Below are 16,827 nucleotides of genomic sequence, written 5' to 3'. Positions count from 1 at the left end.
AAATTTTAATAATATCTAAATAAATCAAATTCAAACTCATTTTTATGAAACCAAATCAAATTTGAATCATTTCATCAACTTGATTCATTTTAAACTCAATTTGACTTCTCAATTACCTTATCAATCAAACTTAAACACCACGAAACCAATTTAACTTGCAATCCTAGTTTAGATCAATAGTAACAACATGCTCTGTTTTCTAAACCAGTTTAATCAACAGAAGCACAAAATCTAGAAGGGTTTTACAATAAATAACAACTCCAAGGGACAGTATCAACCTCACTAATCTAAAGGTAAATCATTTTAAGCAATCCATAATTGCATTAACATACATCTATTTATTAAAGTTTCACTAAACCTTTTGAAATTTTGATACATGCCTACTCAATTGAGTCGAAATCCTGTTCTTGAATGGTTCCCACAAGAACCCTAAACAGATTCATATGGGGAATACTGGTTGACACAAGGAACCCTAAAACTGATTTCAATCCGGAATTAGGAGCTCCATAAAGACTACTATATATTACACAATGTTACTAGGGAGAAAATTAGTTCATTGTAACACATTTTAAACAATTAGCCATCGTAGTCGCCTTGGGCAAACTTGCTCTCGGAATAAAAGACTGCCACAACTTCATTCCCTCCAAACTTTCTTCCATTTAGTCCTAGCCTGGCTTTGGTAGAACCGTCAATATCGTCGAACTCCAGAAATACCTGAGAAAAGAGAGAATTTGAGTTCCTAGGAAAAAGAATAGCAGTTATCTTGCAGATTGGACAGTTAGTTTCAACTAGACTGAAGAATAATATTCCTGGGATTCGAAAATTAATGTGCTTAGAAAAATAGCGATTGTATAAAAGGAATATAAATAAAAGCATTAGAAGAAATCGAATCAGTTACATACAGCAACAAGCAAAAGGATATCGAACTATATGATCGCAACATCTAAATCAGCACTTTTCTATAAATTCTAGAGCATTTAGCATTTAGAAACACAGATATGATTGATCCACCAGAGATGGTAAATTTTAAATTATAATCAACGAGGAAAATGAAAATAAATTCAATGATGTGGTTGCTGAAAGGATTGCCAATGTTGCACATCATTTCCCCCCCTTTTTTTTGCACAAAAATGTAGAAAGGATCAAATGGGCATGCCAGAAAGGCAATAGTGCCAAAGATATGATTAAAGGTTAGCAATATGTACATGACCTCTAATTTAATTGGTAATCCATGCACCCTTTTTTTTTCAGAACTCCATTTAAGGTCATGATATGACTAATTCAACCTACTGTAATGGGGGTCTAGATATAACTTAACTTCGTTAAGCAATTTACTTGATAAGACTTAAGTGGAGATCTTTTTGAAAGACAGGAATAGATGGAACAATAATAAATTTTGGGTATCCATATAATTTTGCCAATAATTTATTGAAAACACAAGAAGAAAACAAACAGTACATGTGAAAGTATGTAATATGAACTCAATGATGACACCACAACCATGCTTGCATTCACTGACCTTTCCAACACCAGGGGCTGGCTCTCCGTTCGGTCCAGGACGTGGAATTACAACACTGACCAACTTACCTGAAGGAAAATAACAGTTATTGAGATTCACATAGGAAAAGGGGCAAAAATCATAGTAAAGCAAGCATATCAATTTTAACATAGAAAAATGTTAGGTTCTCATGTGAAATAGCAAGAAAAGTTGCACGAGTCTCCTAACTAGGTTTTTGTGTGGAGATTTTCAAATGCACCATCAATCAAATGTTTAATGTCACATATAATGCCGTGCCAAGTTATTACACCAACATTTAATATGAATTGAAAGGTGATCTCAATATGTATAAAAGATTTTAATGACTTTGCCTAATCTCTTATCTCCGAGCTTCTTTCATCATGGCGCTCCATAGAACTCCAAGCAGTCAATTACTCTGGTACTCAGCGTAGCTAAAGATCGTTCTCCAGCTACTTGACAGTTGGAGGTGTTGAGTGTTGCCCACCGACACTGCGCCTCTCCACCTCTACCTTTTCCTACTTCCTAATGGACAAGGCTTATATGAGAAGTATGCCCTAGGTCAGAAGCTCACCCTACAGAATTCAGAATCACCTACACCTGCAAGGACGCAGGCAAGCTCCTCACCTCCAATCTATCTCCAAGAAGCAATTTGTGTAACATTGCGGATAATGAGGATGTAAGAAGAACAAATTGATGGAGTCACGATTTGTTGTAATATTGGTTCTTGTTTTCCTCTTTTTCACAAAAAATTTGATGCTTTTTCTGAAGGATTTTGTTATGGGCCTCATGTCTTTTCTTTGGTTCCTCCTTGTAACATTAGCACCAGAAGGCAAGGTAAGCCATCTTCTTCTTCCTCTTAGAAATGTATATAGTTGCATCAAGAAGATTGGGGAAGTTGTCTTCTTCCTTTGTATCTTTGGATAGATAAAACACTAATTGCATCCCATCTTTCCCTGCATAGGATATCACTCATCGTCCACTGTTAAGAAACCCGCACTGAAAGAGATTGTAAACCTTGTTTTGTAAAAGAAATATTTTCAAGTTATGTTACTCCCAATTATTTGAGATCGGCTACATAGTAATAATACATGTACAAGTTTGTTTCTGAAAAAGTGGACAGTAAGTAATTTATCATATCCAGTTCCTCTATTTTAAGCAAACAATCAATGCACAAGCAATATTATTTCTTTCCTTCTGATGTCCAAGTAAACAAAGATGAATATAGAGTAGAAATAATATAATTCTTCTCTATTCTCGTCACTTTGCTTATTCCATTTTCCACACCTTCCGTGCTTTACAAAATCCATATATAAAAGTTCTCATATTTGTAGTATGAGTGATTTATTTCCTTTTATTGCTATCATCTTTCCTTAATTGTTTTACTAATTTTTACTATAGGTAGGAGCCATGGAGAGAAAAGAGTACGAGCAAATAAAAGGCAGAAAATCGACTAAAGAGGTTAATTCTCACCATATTTTCCACCTTCTCCCCTCATATCTTCCAATATGTCTTCATATTCCTCATCATCTCTCAGTTCATCTGGAGTAACCACCTGAGTTAAGCATACCACCTTTGTAGGAAGCGATCCAGCCTGGTACACAAGTTTCTGCATCGAGATGACTTATTAGGTGAAGAGAAATACGGCACTGAACGCCATACTTGGTATTGCCTAAATATTTTCTAAGTGAGAACTCAGAAATTAAACACATTGTCAAAATATTCTCAGGTAGTTCAAACACAGGTTGATTTAATTGTTGTTGCATTGTCGAAATATCAACATAGGAGAGGTATGCAGTCTAAATGTTCAGGATCAAACAGTCGAACCAAGACAGGAATGGAACTTGAAGAAGCTAATTATAATGCAAAAATTAACAGAAGACTAAAAATAACACGTTTATTATAGAAGTGATCTAAAAACAGGAACAAAATGAGATAAGATAATATCATCTTGATTTGGTAATGCCCTTCTTTTTTGAATTGACAAACAATTAGCTAATAATTTTGTTCTGCAAGTCATAAACAAGTCATGCACATTCTTGGAACCAACAAAACAAGATAAATCAATATTGGGAAAAATTAAACAACGCTACCCATTTATTAAGAGGATGACTTGACTTGCCAACATTAACTAAACGAATCACATCAACCAGATTTAATTTCAAACTATTAACAAACAATGGAAAAGAAAGAGAATATAATGATTATCTATATAGATATGTGAAGTAAAAAGCCTATGGCATATAAAGATAAAAATATTCATAGCCTCATAGAGACCACAATCCAACTTAAACCTCAGTAAACGATACCATCATCCAACAAAAACCTATATGGATCGCTGATGCATATATATGTGTGCCTGTAAATACTTTAAGCACATAATTATGAAAATGAAAAGGAGAAACCGTGAAATATTGTATATAAGATCTTGAGAGAGAACTCTTTGACTGCAGTTTTTTTAAGTGTTATAAAAGGTTAATACAACCCTGAATTTGTTATCATAAATGAGTCGATCCATTTGCCCTACACATGATTACACGAAATAGGAGAACCCAGATATGTGGCTGTTTCATATAAAACAAAATTGAAATTTCCAAACAGTCGAGTTTATAGAAAATGACTCCTTGGATACAAATGATATAAAAGCACAAAGATGTAGACCCCAATCCATCCATAGGGGATACTTAACATCCTCATCTAATCAGAATTCGATTAGGTGTTCATCCCAAGCAATCCATATGATAGCTTGAATAAAAAAAGGCAAATAAATTATAGAGAACAAAAATTATCTGAATCAACTTTGTTTGTATCCACATAATAACTTGAAAAAAATACACACAAAATTGTAGAGGACAAAATTTATCTGAATCAACTTTGTGTTAGCAGAAACCAGAAATGTTATTAACATATCCTAACAATAAAACATTGGTTATCAAATAAAGACAGCATGAAGAAGACTTCATTCAATTAAGGGATACTTGGAGAAACTTCCAACAAAGGAAATAGATTAAAATCCCCACTGGATTTCTAGTGTAGTAGAAGACTATATGGAAATCAAACTAATATGTAATGCCAACTCATGAAGATTAATCTCAGTTTGTCAGAAAAATCATTTGGATCTATGACCAGTTTAAAACTCCACATTTCTATTATTTTGCACCATACCTGCAGTGCAACCTGTTGTTGTGCTTGTAATAGTACGCTTTCATGTTCTGGCCTTGGCTGTGTAGTACCCTGGTTTGCACGCCTTACTGTAAGAGTTTTATCACCCATCTTGATACCATTAAGAGCTGCACAAGCAATATCAGTGACAGAGAGGTCTTGGTAGACACAAAATGCATATCCTTTTGAATTTCCAGTTTCCCTATCCTTGACAAGATCAAAACCTCGAAGAGGCCCAAAGGATTCAAGTAACTCTCTAACTTGCACTTCAGTGAAATAGTATGGAAGACCACCAACAAAAACCCGATCAGGTCCTTCGAGGCCAGCAGCAGAACCAGGTGACAGTCCTACTGCCGCAAGGTTAAGATTGGGATTAGGTTGGCTGGGACCAAGGGCAGCTGCAAGGGAAGGGTTATAATCACTCGGCCTTCTAACCTTCACTGGAGCACCCTGAAAGACATAAATCTCATTGGTCATAAGTAGCCTACAGGAGTTGCAGGAAAATATCTCAAACTTGAAATTTCAAACCTCAAAAATAATGCCATCCAATGCCATTGCATTGCTTGCTTCTTCAACTGATCTCATTTCTACAAATGCAAATTTCTTCTCATGGTTTATGTAAACATTTACGACGGCATCACCTGGAACCAAAGAAAAAACACAAAGAACTTAATACAATATTCTTAAAGAAAAGTCATTTGATGTACCACAGATTGTAACAAACACTAACCTGGACCAGCTGTATTCCCTCCAATAGCAAACATCACCTGACTAAAAAACGTTGCAACTGACTGAAAAACCCAAAATGACAATCCATCAGCATTAACCATACTATGGCTCACATCAACTTCGAATTATTTAACATGAATAAAAATTGATGCAGAAGGGAAAATAATTATCTAGCATAGCTTTGGAAAACATAATTATCATTTGCTTCAAGTATGAGAGTTTTAATAGATGTGGAATATGTTCTAAACTTATCCATGAGCTGCAATATCAAAATAATTAATGTTTGGTAAAGGAATTGAATTAAGAAGGTGAGCAATAGAATAGAGGGTGATAACATTCACCATAGAAACTCGATAAACAAGGGCAGTTTAGCAATTGCAAGAAACAGGATACCGTCCTAATATTTTAAAGATAAGGACCCACATGCATGCTGTGATTTGCAGCCCCCATACTTCAAAAGCGATTTAATCACTAGACTAGAAATCATTGCTCCAGAATTATTCAAAACACATTTGATTAATGTTAAATCATTGGAAGATAAATCACAAGTGATCCGATGCACATCACATATATCAAACACTAGCAATATAACATGTATAACAATAAATTAGAATATAAAACCTTTTGTTAGCAACAATTTCCGTCAATCAGTTGGAGCATCGAATATAACATGGAGGATTGGAGGTCACACACTTCTCTATTGTGTATAACATGGAGGTCATGCGACTTGTAAGAAGTAGCATTGTTTGCAATGTGAAAAAATATTTTAGTTGAAACAAACACAAGTATTCAAATGCATTGATTGGTCCATGATATCTCCCCTTAAAGCACTAAAATACACTTATGTCCTAAATAATGACCAATAAGCACAAGTATTCTTCAAAAAATTGAAATCCAAAAATCATGGAAAGATAAATAAATTATTGGACAGAGGTGCATCAAATTTTGTTTATTGATACTGATTTCAATATACAACAAAATACACATGCGAGAGAATTTCAAGTTATGGAGATGGTTGTAGCGTATATAAAGCAGATGACATTAGATACTACTGCAGATTCTCTCACTCCAAGGTCATTTATATGATATAGAAATATTTAAAGGAAACGTTTAACTTCTGCATCTTGGAATTCAGGTGCACCAGACTAAGTTTGAAAAGATAATTTGCCATCAAAATTATCCATAAAATGAAAATTATATGGCCAGATACTTCTCGTTAAGTGTTTAGAATCTATCATCATTTTTTACTCTGGTTGTAGATGTCACAAATAAATAACTATTTAAATTAGAAAATTCCAAAATTGAATTTAACTCCCATCAATTAAGCCAAACTTGTTTTCTAGACCAAATATATAGTGAATCATTGCCCCATTTCTGATCAGCATCCATTTTCTTGTCACTTTATGTGAGATTTGGAAACTTTTTAAGTAAAAAATTTACTAAAGAAATAATAATAAAATTAAAGAAACGACACAAGGTTCCACAAATAAAAACAAAAAAAGAGCATTTCCATGAAAATGTATGAAATGAAGAGAAAGACAATAACCTGCTCATTAGCAGTTGGTGAAAGACCACCAACATATACACGACGAGCATGTCGAGTAGCCTAAAGAAGAAAAAAAACATTCACAACAGACTAGATGTCAAAATCAAGTGATGATACAAAATAGTTGATAGTCATACCTGTTGAGTCATGGCTTGCATTGGCATTAAAGGGATAGTAGGAATCTAGTAAGCATACATTATCAAGTTATTCACAAATTGAAGAGTAAAAGAAAAATCTAAATGATGAAACATTCAAATGAAGCAAGAACATAGATAAGCACCTGTCCAGCTGCCAAAGCAAACATGTTAGGAAACATCCCAGGAATGGCAGGAGTGGTTCCAGTGAGCTGACCTGTACAGAGAAACTGAGTTTCTACATGTAATAATGTGGGTACTAAAAATAAGTAGAAGAGAATATATATGCAGCATCATTCTTTTATGTCCTCGCACGTACAAGATTTCATCTGAATTCTGTAACAGAATCATCACAAAGAAAAAAGCAAATAAATTTATCATTTTCAGGTATTGGAGATAATAACTAGCAAAAATAGATAATTGCCAGCTGAAGATGAACAAGATCCATCAAACCAGTGCATTGTTTCCTCCTTGAACACAAAAGCTATAGAATCCGCTCACACCTCAGCAGCTTAGAGGGACTAGTGGACCAACATTGCCTTCTAGACAACTTACATATACAAGAGAAAACAAAACAAACAGACAAGAGACAACCAAAAGTGTTCTCAGTTTGAGAATGAAGTCAAAAAAGAAAATGCAAAAACAAAACAAAACAAAACGAAAAAAATGCACGGTACATGGATTTTATTTCCAAGAAAACACTCGATACCAATTTATGCTAGTATAAGGTAGCTTATCAGAATGACACCATCCTGTTTTTTATATTTCTCGACTAATTTATGAATTAAGCAACGTTGCATGAATATAGACCATAAATTTTAACACAGTAATATACCTGCAGTAGGCACACCAGGTATAAGAGCAGCGGCTGGTGGGGCCATGTCAAAGCCACTAACACGTTTGCTGTTATTGGAAAGATAGATCAATAAACATTAAGTAGAAAACAAAGAATTACTTGAAGGAATTAAGTAAAACAAGACCGAAATCCAAGATAAATCATTGAGCTAACAACTGAAATGCACATGTCACAGACAAAGAAAACCATTCTGCCAACATTGAGATAAACAACCAACATAAACCACAAAAAAAGTTTATAATGCAGGTGAACTTCACAACTCAAGTAACTGGCATCAAACATTCAAATCCAAAGTCAACAGAAAAGAGAAAATAGGAGAGACATCTACACTGCGCCTAGGATTCCAATTGGCAAAGGATCCATTTTACAAATACAATGCAATCAAGGTAACAGTAAATTAAATGATACTCAACAAAACCAAAAAAAAAGATGTTAACTGAATTATATGTAATTCTGTTATTAATTTGTTTAAATAAACTTGTGATTTTACCTGACAGGATGATGAGTTGATCAACTAATTCTTATTTAGAGCCACAAGGAGGTCTAGTTAATTCTATGTGATACATGCAGTAATGGTTGTTTATTAGAACATTGCATATATGTATCAATATCTGAGGCATATCATACCACCAATTCAGACATGTTCAACTAACCGCAAGACCAATAAAAGTACAACTGTGATGCAATACTTACCTCTTGGATCTTGAACGAGAACGAGATTTTGATCTCCTACTAGAATGACCCTTGGACCGAGATCGTGAACGATGCCTACGGCGTCCCTCTCTGTCTCTATCATAATCTTTGTGCCTGAAACGATCATGAAGATATAAAATGAACAATTCCAAAACTTAAATCTCTTTAAGTTGCACAAGAAACAACCAAAGAATACTTTGTTAAAAAAAAATCCCTGTGACTAAGTCCTCTGGTATGAAGGTTAACTCTGGTCACAAACAAATTTATAAAAGGCAGGCCCATCAATATGATGCACCTGCCAATGCATGGTTTGCCTCTGGTCAAATAATGCAGATTTAACATTGTCTAGCAAAAAGGTTATTCTGTAACAATACCTTAAATTTACCAGAACTTGATATAAAGAAAACTCAACTTAATCCGACTATGGTTGGGCATCTTCATCGAGTAGGGTCAATCTCTAATAAAAATCTGAACTGAAAATTTTGGGTAGGGTAGCATTCAAGTGAATCCTAAAACTTGATCTACAAAAACCCCTTCAAGCAGTAGTATATATAACCAAATATACTCCTTGGAAGTGCTAACAATGTAACAATTTGCATGAATGTATACAAAATAAATCTAAGAGCACAAACCCGGTTACCTATCAGAGTCTTGGCCATGGAAACGATCATGACCATCAGATCTGCCTCGGCCACGCTCCCTTCTCTCACTTCTATCCTTATGTTGTTTGTGATGGCGATCCCGATCCCTGTCTCGGTCACGATCCCTATCTCTTTCCCTGTCCTTACTACGCTCACTGTCTCTTTCCCTATCCTTGTCTTTGCTCTTTGAAGACCCTCTCACTTGTTCACGAAAGTCATACTGCAGCAAGGAATTTTGTAAAATAAGTAGTACAAAGTATTGGGAGGAGCATTGGAACATACATGCATAACCTTAATGAATTTAAATATATAAATTAGCAATAAGATAAACCATCTATGGCCAGGCAAAATAGGAAAACATATGATATGAAAATAAAATTAAAGAAAATCAAAACCATACATACATGATAAAGACAGAATTTTCAAAAGTAGAGATTACTCTGAAGGTACACCTGAAACACAAATGTCAAGAATATATTAATCTAGACTTGGCTTATTCCGTATCTCAAACCTTCAGCGGGCACCCTAATAACATCAACATACACGAAAGAGATTCTATTGATCCATCTGAAAATTGTTAATAACAGATAAATGCATATATTCCAATCAAGATAGTTTCATGAGAGAGCATTATCACGAACTTTTGACTCAAACCAAAAGTATAACAATAATAATAAAGGGCATATCTAAATTGTTGACCCAAAAGGAGAACAATTCAGTCAAACTTCTCTAACGCATGCCTAAAATGAATAGTTGAGGAGACAAGAACTGTTTTTCTCTCTCTCACAAAACCTTAATAAACCGAACAATCAAGCTTACCAAAGCGGTTTATAACCAGTTGCATGTCCACGCGACTCTTACAGGAAGCAAAGCGCAAGATTAATTGCATAAAAGAACAACCTTTAGGCCAAATTTCGAAACGAGTGACAAAAACTAGGACAAATAAGAGAAGATTGCCTGAGATCTGGAATCGTCTAAGTCGTCGAAACCGCTCCCCTTCGCCGGAGGGAAGGCGGCGCCGTACCCGAAACCGTACCCGTCGCCGTTGTCTTCGTATCTCTCCCCGTAGTCCGGCATGTTCAGAAACTCCGATTTATCCCGCCTTCCCTACTTCTTTTCCTTCTTTTCTCTACTTCTTCTTCTTCTTCTTCTTCTTCACTTTCAAGTGTTCGCTTCCGGCTTCGAGATGGTCAGACGGCAGAGCCTTCTAGGGCAAGAAGCAGACGGGCGGAGGTCAAAAGATTTCCGTCTCCAGCTTCGGATTAGAAGGGACTATCGGATCCAGGTTTCAAGTCCATTGAACCCTCGCCCGCTTTATTTCGGGAGTCGTTTACTTGGACGGAAAAGGTCGAGAATATAAGAGAGCGGAAAATAGAATGATAATGGACCGGCCGGTCCGGACTGGCCTTGTGGAGGACCGCTTCGAGTCAGATCGGTCCGGTTTAATTCGGGTTTGTTTTCAAATTTCTCCTCTTCAAAATCGTCCGTGTCTATAAATGGAAAGAACTCTCGCTGGTTTTGGAGAATTTTTCAGTGCCGTTTCAGGGAATTCTTGAAGACCTCCTCCGCCTTCCATGGAATCCATCTTCCTCGAGATCAGCTTGATCTCCGCCGCCTCCTGCAGAGCTACGCGCTCATCTGGGTCGACCCTCAGATCAACGGCGGCCTAAACCCTACTGGAACGACAAGTTCCTCTTCCGCGTCCCGCGAAGCTACCTCGCCGACGACTCCCCCTCCTCCGTGTCCATCGAGCTCTACGCCTCCGGCGGCCGGTACGGCGGCACCTCCCCGACTCCATCATCGGCTCCGTCCGCCTGATCGTCGGCACCCTCCGCCTCCTCTCCCGCCGCCCCTCCGGCCGAATCCAGGGCGTGCTCAACGTCGACGCCGCCGTCCTCGGCAGCGTCTCCGTGGTCGCCGCCTGGGCCCCTCGAGCTCCGCCCAGCCGTCGGGTACCGCGAGCTGATGGAGGTGCCCCCCAAGAATCGCCGCCTCGGTGAGGGTGAGCCCGTGCTGCGGGAGCTGAATCAGGCATTCAGGCCTCGACGGGCGAAGAGGGATCTCCGGCGGCGACATTCTGCGGGCCGTGTGTGCTGGACTTCTCGAGGTCGGCGCAGCGTCCGAAGACCAGAACCTTCCTCCTGTGCCCTCGTGATGGACGACGGGGCAGATCACCGATCAATCTGGTAGCTCTCCTCTCCTCTCTTGATCCATTTCCCCAGCATTTCATTTCTTCGACACAAATTGTGAAGAAAATAGCCAAGATTTCATCTTTTTCCCACTCGATGGCACTAAATTCGACAGAATTTGAATTTGCAACCATTTGTTAACCCGGAGCATAGATCAATGGGTTACAATGAAACAGAATTACAGAAGTGGATAAGGATTTAAATTTTGATAAAATTGAGACAATATCCTCCTTCGTGATTCCTCACAAAGGATCATAATACCATACCAACCGTGACACCACTAGATGATAGATTCTACTTTCTTGCAAAAGCGAACATGCTTGCAATGCTCCCGAAACTAATTTAGTTCTTTTAGGATTGAGGTTTGGGGATCAAAACTATGTTTTTTTTCTTCTTATATTGATACTACGAATAATGTTTGTGTTTTCTGTAGAACACACTTCTTGATGTTCTTGGCCAGTTTCTGTAATAGCAGCAAAAGAATGGATCGCAAGTTTCGTGTTCAAGATTCTACCAAGCGTTTAGAAAATAATTTTATAAATAATAATTACCCCATAAAAATTAACATAAAGTAATTTAACATTACCTGGAATCTAAATACAAGTGTGGGGTATAGGTAAGGACCTATGAGAGCACCTGGTTTGTGAAGAGACTACTTGCCTTGTGCATCATCACTGCAACAACTCGAAGATCAAAATGGGATCACTAAGATAGTTTTGTGCAAAACATACTGTTGGACACTCTGAACATTGAATGATTGTGCCTGTTCAAAACAAGCTCATGAGTAGTTGGGTTTATTGCTTCTGACTAATTTAATTGGTTGGATCCATCTTAATTCTCTTCCTTGTGGCACAGACTCGCAGTATCATCATTTCCACCTTTTGCACTCTCGCCAGTTCCAGGAACAAATTGAAGACCCAACTGTCGATTAGCCAACTGCCGATTAGCCAACTGCCCATATGATTCTGGGACAGTCGGTGCAGGATTCAAATGCCATGAACCTGTGTACCTTTTTGAAGATGAGGGAGTTGAAGTTTGATTCCCCCATCCAGAAGTATCACCAATCCTCGAGTCCTTGCTGACCTTCTTATTCTCTGACAGATTGGGTTCAGTTTCATTAAGATTGATGATGCCTTGCTCACCCTTTAGGTCCTCTCTCTGAGGTTTGCACTGGAACATGCCAAATGGAACCTGTGGCATGGAGAATGATCCCTGATTCAAATCCTGGACATGGGAACTGCTTTTCTTCTCTGCCTCATCATTCACCTTGACTGTATGACTAAACTCCAAAGAATGAGAAGCTTTACTTGCTTCAATAGCTTCTGAGTGTTTATCTTTGTCGTGATGTGCACTCAAATGGTAAGCATCAACCATATCTTTGTTGGCCGAAGAACGACCAGAGGTGATTGTAGTCATTGGGAAAGCTTTCTCAGGGGGCACTGCAGGAGTGTAATTAGGAGGCATCAAGTCGTCCCAATTCTCCAAAAGCTCTTTGTACACCTTCCGAAGGGTAACCTCTGTTAAACCGGTCACCTTACAAATCTCAGCCTGAGTTTTACGTTTATCTTCTAGCTGACATGCTAAGTAGATAGCAGCAGCTGAGATGCTTATTGGATTCCGACGAGTACAAAAGCATTTGTTCACGACGACTTCTCCAATATGAGCTGCCAGTTGCTGTGAAAATTGTGTGAAATTCTGGAAATACAGCATCATAATTTTAACTGATGTTTCAAGAACTAGATACCTGAGCTGATTTATTTAGTTGGAGAAGTGTACAAAACCTAGGCATGTGGACTGCTATGGAATTGCTGTTGATGGGTTGGCTAAGTTTCAGAGCCTCCCCTAGGATCTTGATGTACTTTCCAATCTCCTTCTGAGGAAGATTGCTTGCAGAAGATATTTCCTGTAAATTAAGGAAAGACAATCAAATCATTTGAAATATTAATGAAAACGTTTTGTAATGAGGAGGAACCTTGAAGCATTCTTGCACCACTCTGTAAATAAGTTTGGCACACAAAGAAAGAGGACAAAGATTAGCATGAAATTCAAATCACTTAAAATAGCACCACATTTCCTGTCGAGGGACACTGTAGTATCTACTCTAAACCCATATGGACAAACCTAAATCTCACAAGTTAGTGAATTATATTAATTTGCATAAACAATATTAATTTCGGATGATAATGAGTAGGGAGTTCTTTAATTGAATTTTTAAAACAATGTGAATCATCACAGGAAGGCACACGTACAACTCTTTGGAACTTGATCTGTTTTCATCTCATTAGGATTTTAAATCCTGTTCCAATACTAAAGTAATCCAAGATCACAGAGGGTATTTGGTCGGCACGGATTGACACTAGGTAGGCTAGTGCCAAGCAGAATAAAATTGCCTAGATTCAATTTAATTCCATCCATCTCAATTTTAAGAACAAATTATTTATTTAATGGCAATTTTGAAGTGAAATTTAAAAATAAAATGAACAAAAAACTATGAAATATAACACATATACAGTTTACCATGATTACTTACTATTAGAAGTCCCTACTAAAATTATGACAAATCTTTGAGCAGCTGGGTGACACCATAAATGAACAATGCTGTCATAAGTCCATATTATTGAGTTCCTGAGTTATAACAAAATAGGTTGACTTGCATCAGATAAAAAGTCTAGCTTTATAACTTGTGTTGGCACTTGATTGATGTTAGTGAATGCAAAGTCCTGTGCCCAAGCATGAGGCAGAGCTTAAAACTCTTCTCTGTCTAAAATGGGGATTTCATCTCATTTAAGTTGGAGTACTGTCAACCATGAACTGCAGAACCATCATGTTACGAGATTTGCACCCATGGTACCCTAGATTTAAAGATCAGATGATACAATAACTCTGCAGTAATTGAGGAAGTAGGCTATGACCAACAGAACCTTCCATGTGACTCAACCAAACTCTTCCTTGTCTCCAGATAGTCAAGATTTCCATTTGTTTTCAATTTCTTTCATGATATATCCTTTCATAAGGTCCAGTTGGTTTTAAACACCCTTAGAAGGCCAAGGTGGTGCAACTAGCCATTACTTATATGTCGTAATGCATTGCTGACTGTTGAAGCTGTAGAGATCAGCACAGGCCAGTTATCCAATTCGTCACAAGGTGGAAGGAACACATAGTATGGGGCTCTATTCTCATTAATAAACTTGTTTTGAGCAACCTTTCAAAAAGTATGGTCAAAGCATTATGTGAAGTTTGGGCTGATATGAACCATGGTGCAGGGGGATAGTCCAAGTTTTTTAACTATAATTCTGACATGGCTACTGTTCCACAATAAAATTGGAATAATAAAAACCTAAATTTAGTTATAGATAATCTTATAATCAGGTCATATCGACTTCAGAGTACATTTGTCATTCATATGCCCATTAGGTACCTTACATTTTGCAATTCATTTACTCCTAACCTCTCTTCCATCCTCCCTTGGTTATCACCTTGTCATTTGAACCTCTCTTTGATTCAGTACTCTTCCTATGGGAGTAGTACACGTCTCTATTATCCTTCAACACACTTGGAATCCCCACTTGCCAACTCTTCAATGCAAGGGAGCCCTCACTGCCTTACATTGCCAACAGAGAGCAGCAAGAGAGTACGATGAAGAAAGAAGAAGCAATGGCAATCAAGGTTGTAGGACAGAGGTGAAAATTAGAGATTCAGATACTGGATTGCTGTCAACAATAGAACAAATATGAAACCACTACCAATTCTTAGAATTACCAGACTACCGGAGGACATCAGCAATATCAGCAACACTGATGTTGGATTAACTGCAAACATTATTCATGCATCACTGACAAAAAAAGTGCACAACATGTACCTGAAGGTTGTGAATTTATGTGAAGTATAACTGTCAATCCTTGAAACAACTGTCATAAGCAGAAGAAATCTATTTATATAGATTTATGCTTCAAAATGAGCTGATAAACAGAAAATTCTGGCCACTAAATGATTTGAACACATAGCACGAAATTCTCTCAAATATATGTCAAAAGCAGAACTATCAGATAGAACTCAGCCTACAAATAGTTATATACAGCCTTTAAATACACATTAAAAGTCAAGGAATATGAAATTAAAATCATAATGACGGCAAATGAGATAACTAGAGTTTTGCAGTTTGTGCCATCGGACAAATGGAATCCCAAAAATTAGTCTAAGTGTTTGGTGATGCACTCTTCAATCTCATATAGAAATAAAATCGATTCTCAGTTATGGCCATAGGAAATAATTTTAAAGCCACAAAGTTGTTGGAGAAAACAATCCAAAAAATGCCAAAAATAGCGTCTTAATTTCCAAAGAAACAATCGGAAAGGGGCTAACCTGTAGGGTCCGAGGTTCTTGTGCCTCACGGATGGCATGCACAAGCGCAGCCGTCGCCAGGGCCTCGATGCTACGGTTTCGGAGGCAAGTGGTAGAAGAGCAGTCGCGGAAGAGCTGGAAGGCGTGGTCAGCTATGTCATGCTCCAGCCTAAGGATGGACGACACCTCCAAGATCTGGAGGTACGCCCGGAGGTGGTCTACGGAGACGAGCGGCCCTCCCGATGCATCAGAGACGGAAGAAGAAGACGAGGAGGAGGAGGAAGAATCTAGGGCACGCTCCAGCTCCGCTAGGTGTCCGGCGAACGAGGTAGCAGAACGGGCGAAGAGAGGACAGGGCTCGAGGGAGAAGGTTGAGAACGCAGTGACGAATCCGGTTGGGTGGAAGGGGTCCTCATCGTCCTCGTTGCCGGTTTCGACAGCGGCGGAAGCGGGCGGCAAGGGAAGGTCAGGGGTGACGAGGGGCAGGGGGTTGTCGAAGGCGCGGAGGGGGAAGAGCTGGTGGGTGTAAACCTGCCGCTCCACCACCACTCGTCCGCAGGAACAGCACTCGGTGACGCAGCGGCCGTAGGGCGTGGTGGCGCTCCGGCCGGCGGTGCCTTGGCAGTAAGGGCAGCGCACTTGCCCCATCGAATCGATCGGCCTCCCTGGGCTCGACAGCGACTGCTGCTGAGCTGACCTAACGAAGAGATGAGGCTTCTATATATATATAAACAATTTTTATTTTAATAGATAATATTTAAAAATTTAAAAGCAGTAAAATTGTCATATGAAAAGTAATTTGGCAAATATCAAAAGTGTGATCTTTTTTTGCAAATGATTCATTTTGATTTTTTTATCAAAAATATTTCATTCATATATAATTATTTATTTTTTTTTGTAATATTATTATCTTTTATATTTTCCAACTAAATTTTAAATCTATGAGACTTATTATAACCATTATAATTTTATAGCTATTAAATAATTATAATAATTATGAAATCTGTTATAACCTGTGAA

The 16,827-nt window shown here is 38.0% G+C and overlaps 2 protein-coding genes and 1 pseudogene across 2 annotated transcripts; 1 reads left to right on the top strand and 2 right to left on the bottom strand.

The window, feature by feature from the left end:
• Window positions 1-318: 318 nt before the first annotated feature.
• On the bottom strand, window positions 319-10,531 carry LOC141831718 (splicing factor U2af large subunit B-like). Its single transcript, XM_074719126.1, has 13 exons — window positions 10,235-10,531; window positions 9,277-9,497; window positions 8,637-8,750; window positions 7,923-7,990; window positions 7,234-7,304; window positions 7,091-7,135; window positions 6,954-7,013; window positions 5,409-5,469; window positions 5,207-5,319; window positions 4,682-5,128; window positions 2,990-3,125; window positions 1,520-1,587; window positions 319-714 (listed from the first exon to the last, which is right to left on the bottom strand). Exons 1-13 carry the CDS (start codon window positions 10,352-10,354, stop codon window positions 577-579), a joined length of 1,662 nt encoding a protein of 553 aa, XP_074575227.1. The 5' UTR covers window positions 10,355-10,531; the 3' UTR covers window positions 319-576.
• A 320-nt stretch (window positions 10,532-10,851) lies between these two features.
• LOC141832500 (uncharacterized) lies at window positions 10,852-11,607 on the top strand (annotated as a pseudogene).
• A 661-nt stretch (window positions 11,608-12,268) lies between these two features.
• On the bottom strand, window positions 12,269-16,477 carry LOC141832051 (plant-specific TFIIB-related protein 1). The gene is made up of 3 exons (XM_074719521.1): window positions 15,829-16,477; window positions 13,211-13,369; window positions 12,269-13,140 (listed from the first exon to the last, which is right to left on the bottom strand). Exons 1-3 carry the CDS (start codon window positions 16,453-16,455, stop codon window positions 12,298-12,300), a joined length of 1,629 nt encoding a protein of 542 aa, XP_074575622.1. The 5' UTR covers window positions 16,456-16,477; the 3' UTR covers window positions 12,269-12,297.
• Window positions 16,478-16,827: the final 350 nt, after the last annotated feature.

Source organism: Curcuma longa, chromosome 7 (genome assembly GCF_044706935.1).
Source record: "Curcuma longa cultivar G26 ecotype Majalengka, Jawa Barat chromosome 7, ITB_CL_G26_1.1, whole genome shotgun sequence".
NCBI classification, from domain to species: domain Eukaryota; kingdom Viridiplantae; phylum Streptophyta; class Magnoliopsida; order Zingiberales; family Zingiberaceae; genus Curcuma; species Curcuma longa.
Note: the sequence above shows the minus strand (reverse complement) of the source record. Positions and strands in the feature narration are given on the sequence as shown.

Excerpts from the sequence above, each read along its gene's own strand:
- LOC141831718 (XM_074719126.1), bottom strand. The coding sequence starts at position 10,354 with ATGCCGGACTACGGGGAGAGATACGAAGACAACGGCGACGGGTACGGT. Across the intron at positions 9,498-10,234 it reads TAGACGATTCCAGATCTCAG|TATGACTTTCGTGAACAAGT; the intron begins GCAATCTTCTCT and ends TCCTTGCTGCAG. Across the intron at positions 5,470-6,953 it reads CACCAACTGCTAATGAGCAG|TCAGTTGCAACGTTTTTTAG; the intron begins GTTATTGTCTTT and ends TGGGTTTTTCAG.
- LOC141832051 (XM_074719521.1), bottom strand. The coding sequence starts at position 16,455 with ATGGGGCAAGTGCGCTGCCCTTACTGCCAAGGCACCGCCGGCCGGAGC. Across the intron at positions 13,370-15,828 it reads AAGAACCTCGGACCCTACAG|GAAATATCTTCTGCAAGCAA; the intron begins GTTAGCCCCTTT and ends CTTAATTTACAG. Across the intron at positions 13,141-13,210 it reads AACTAAATAAATCAGCTCAG|CAACTGGCAGCTCATATTGG; the intron begins GTATCTAGTTCT and ends CAATTTTCACAG.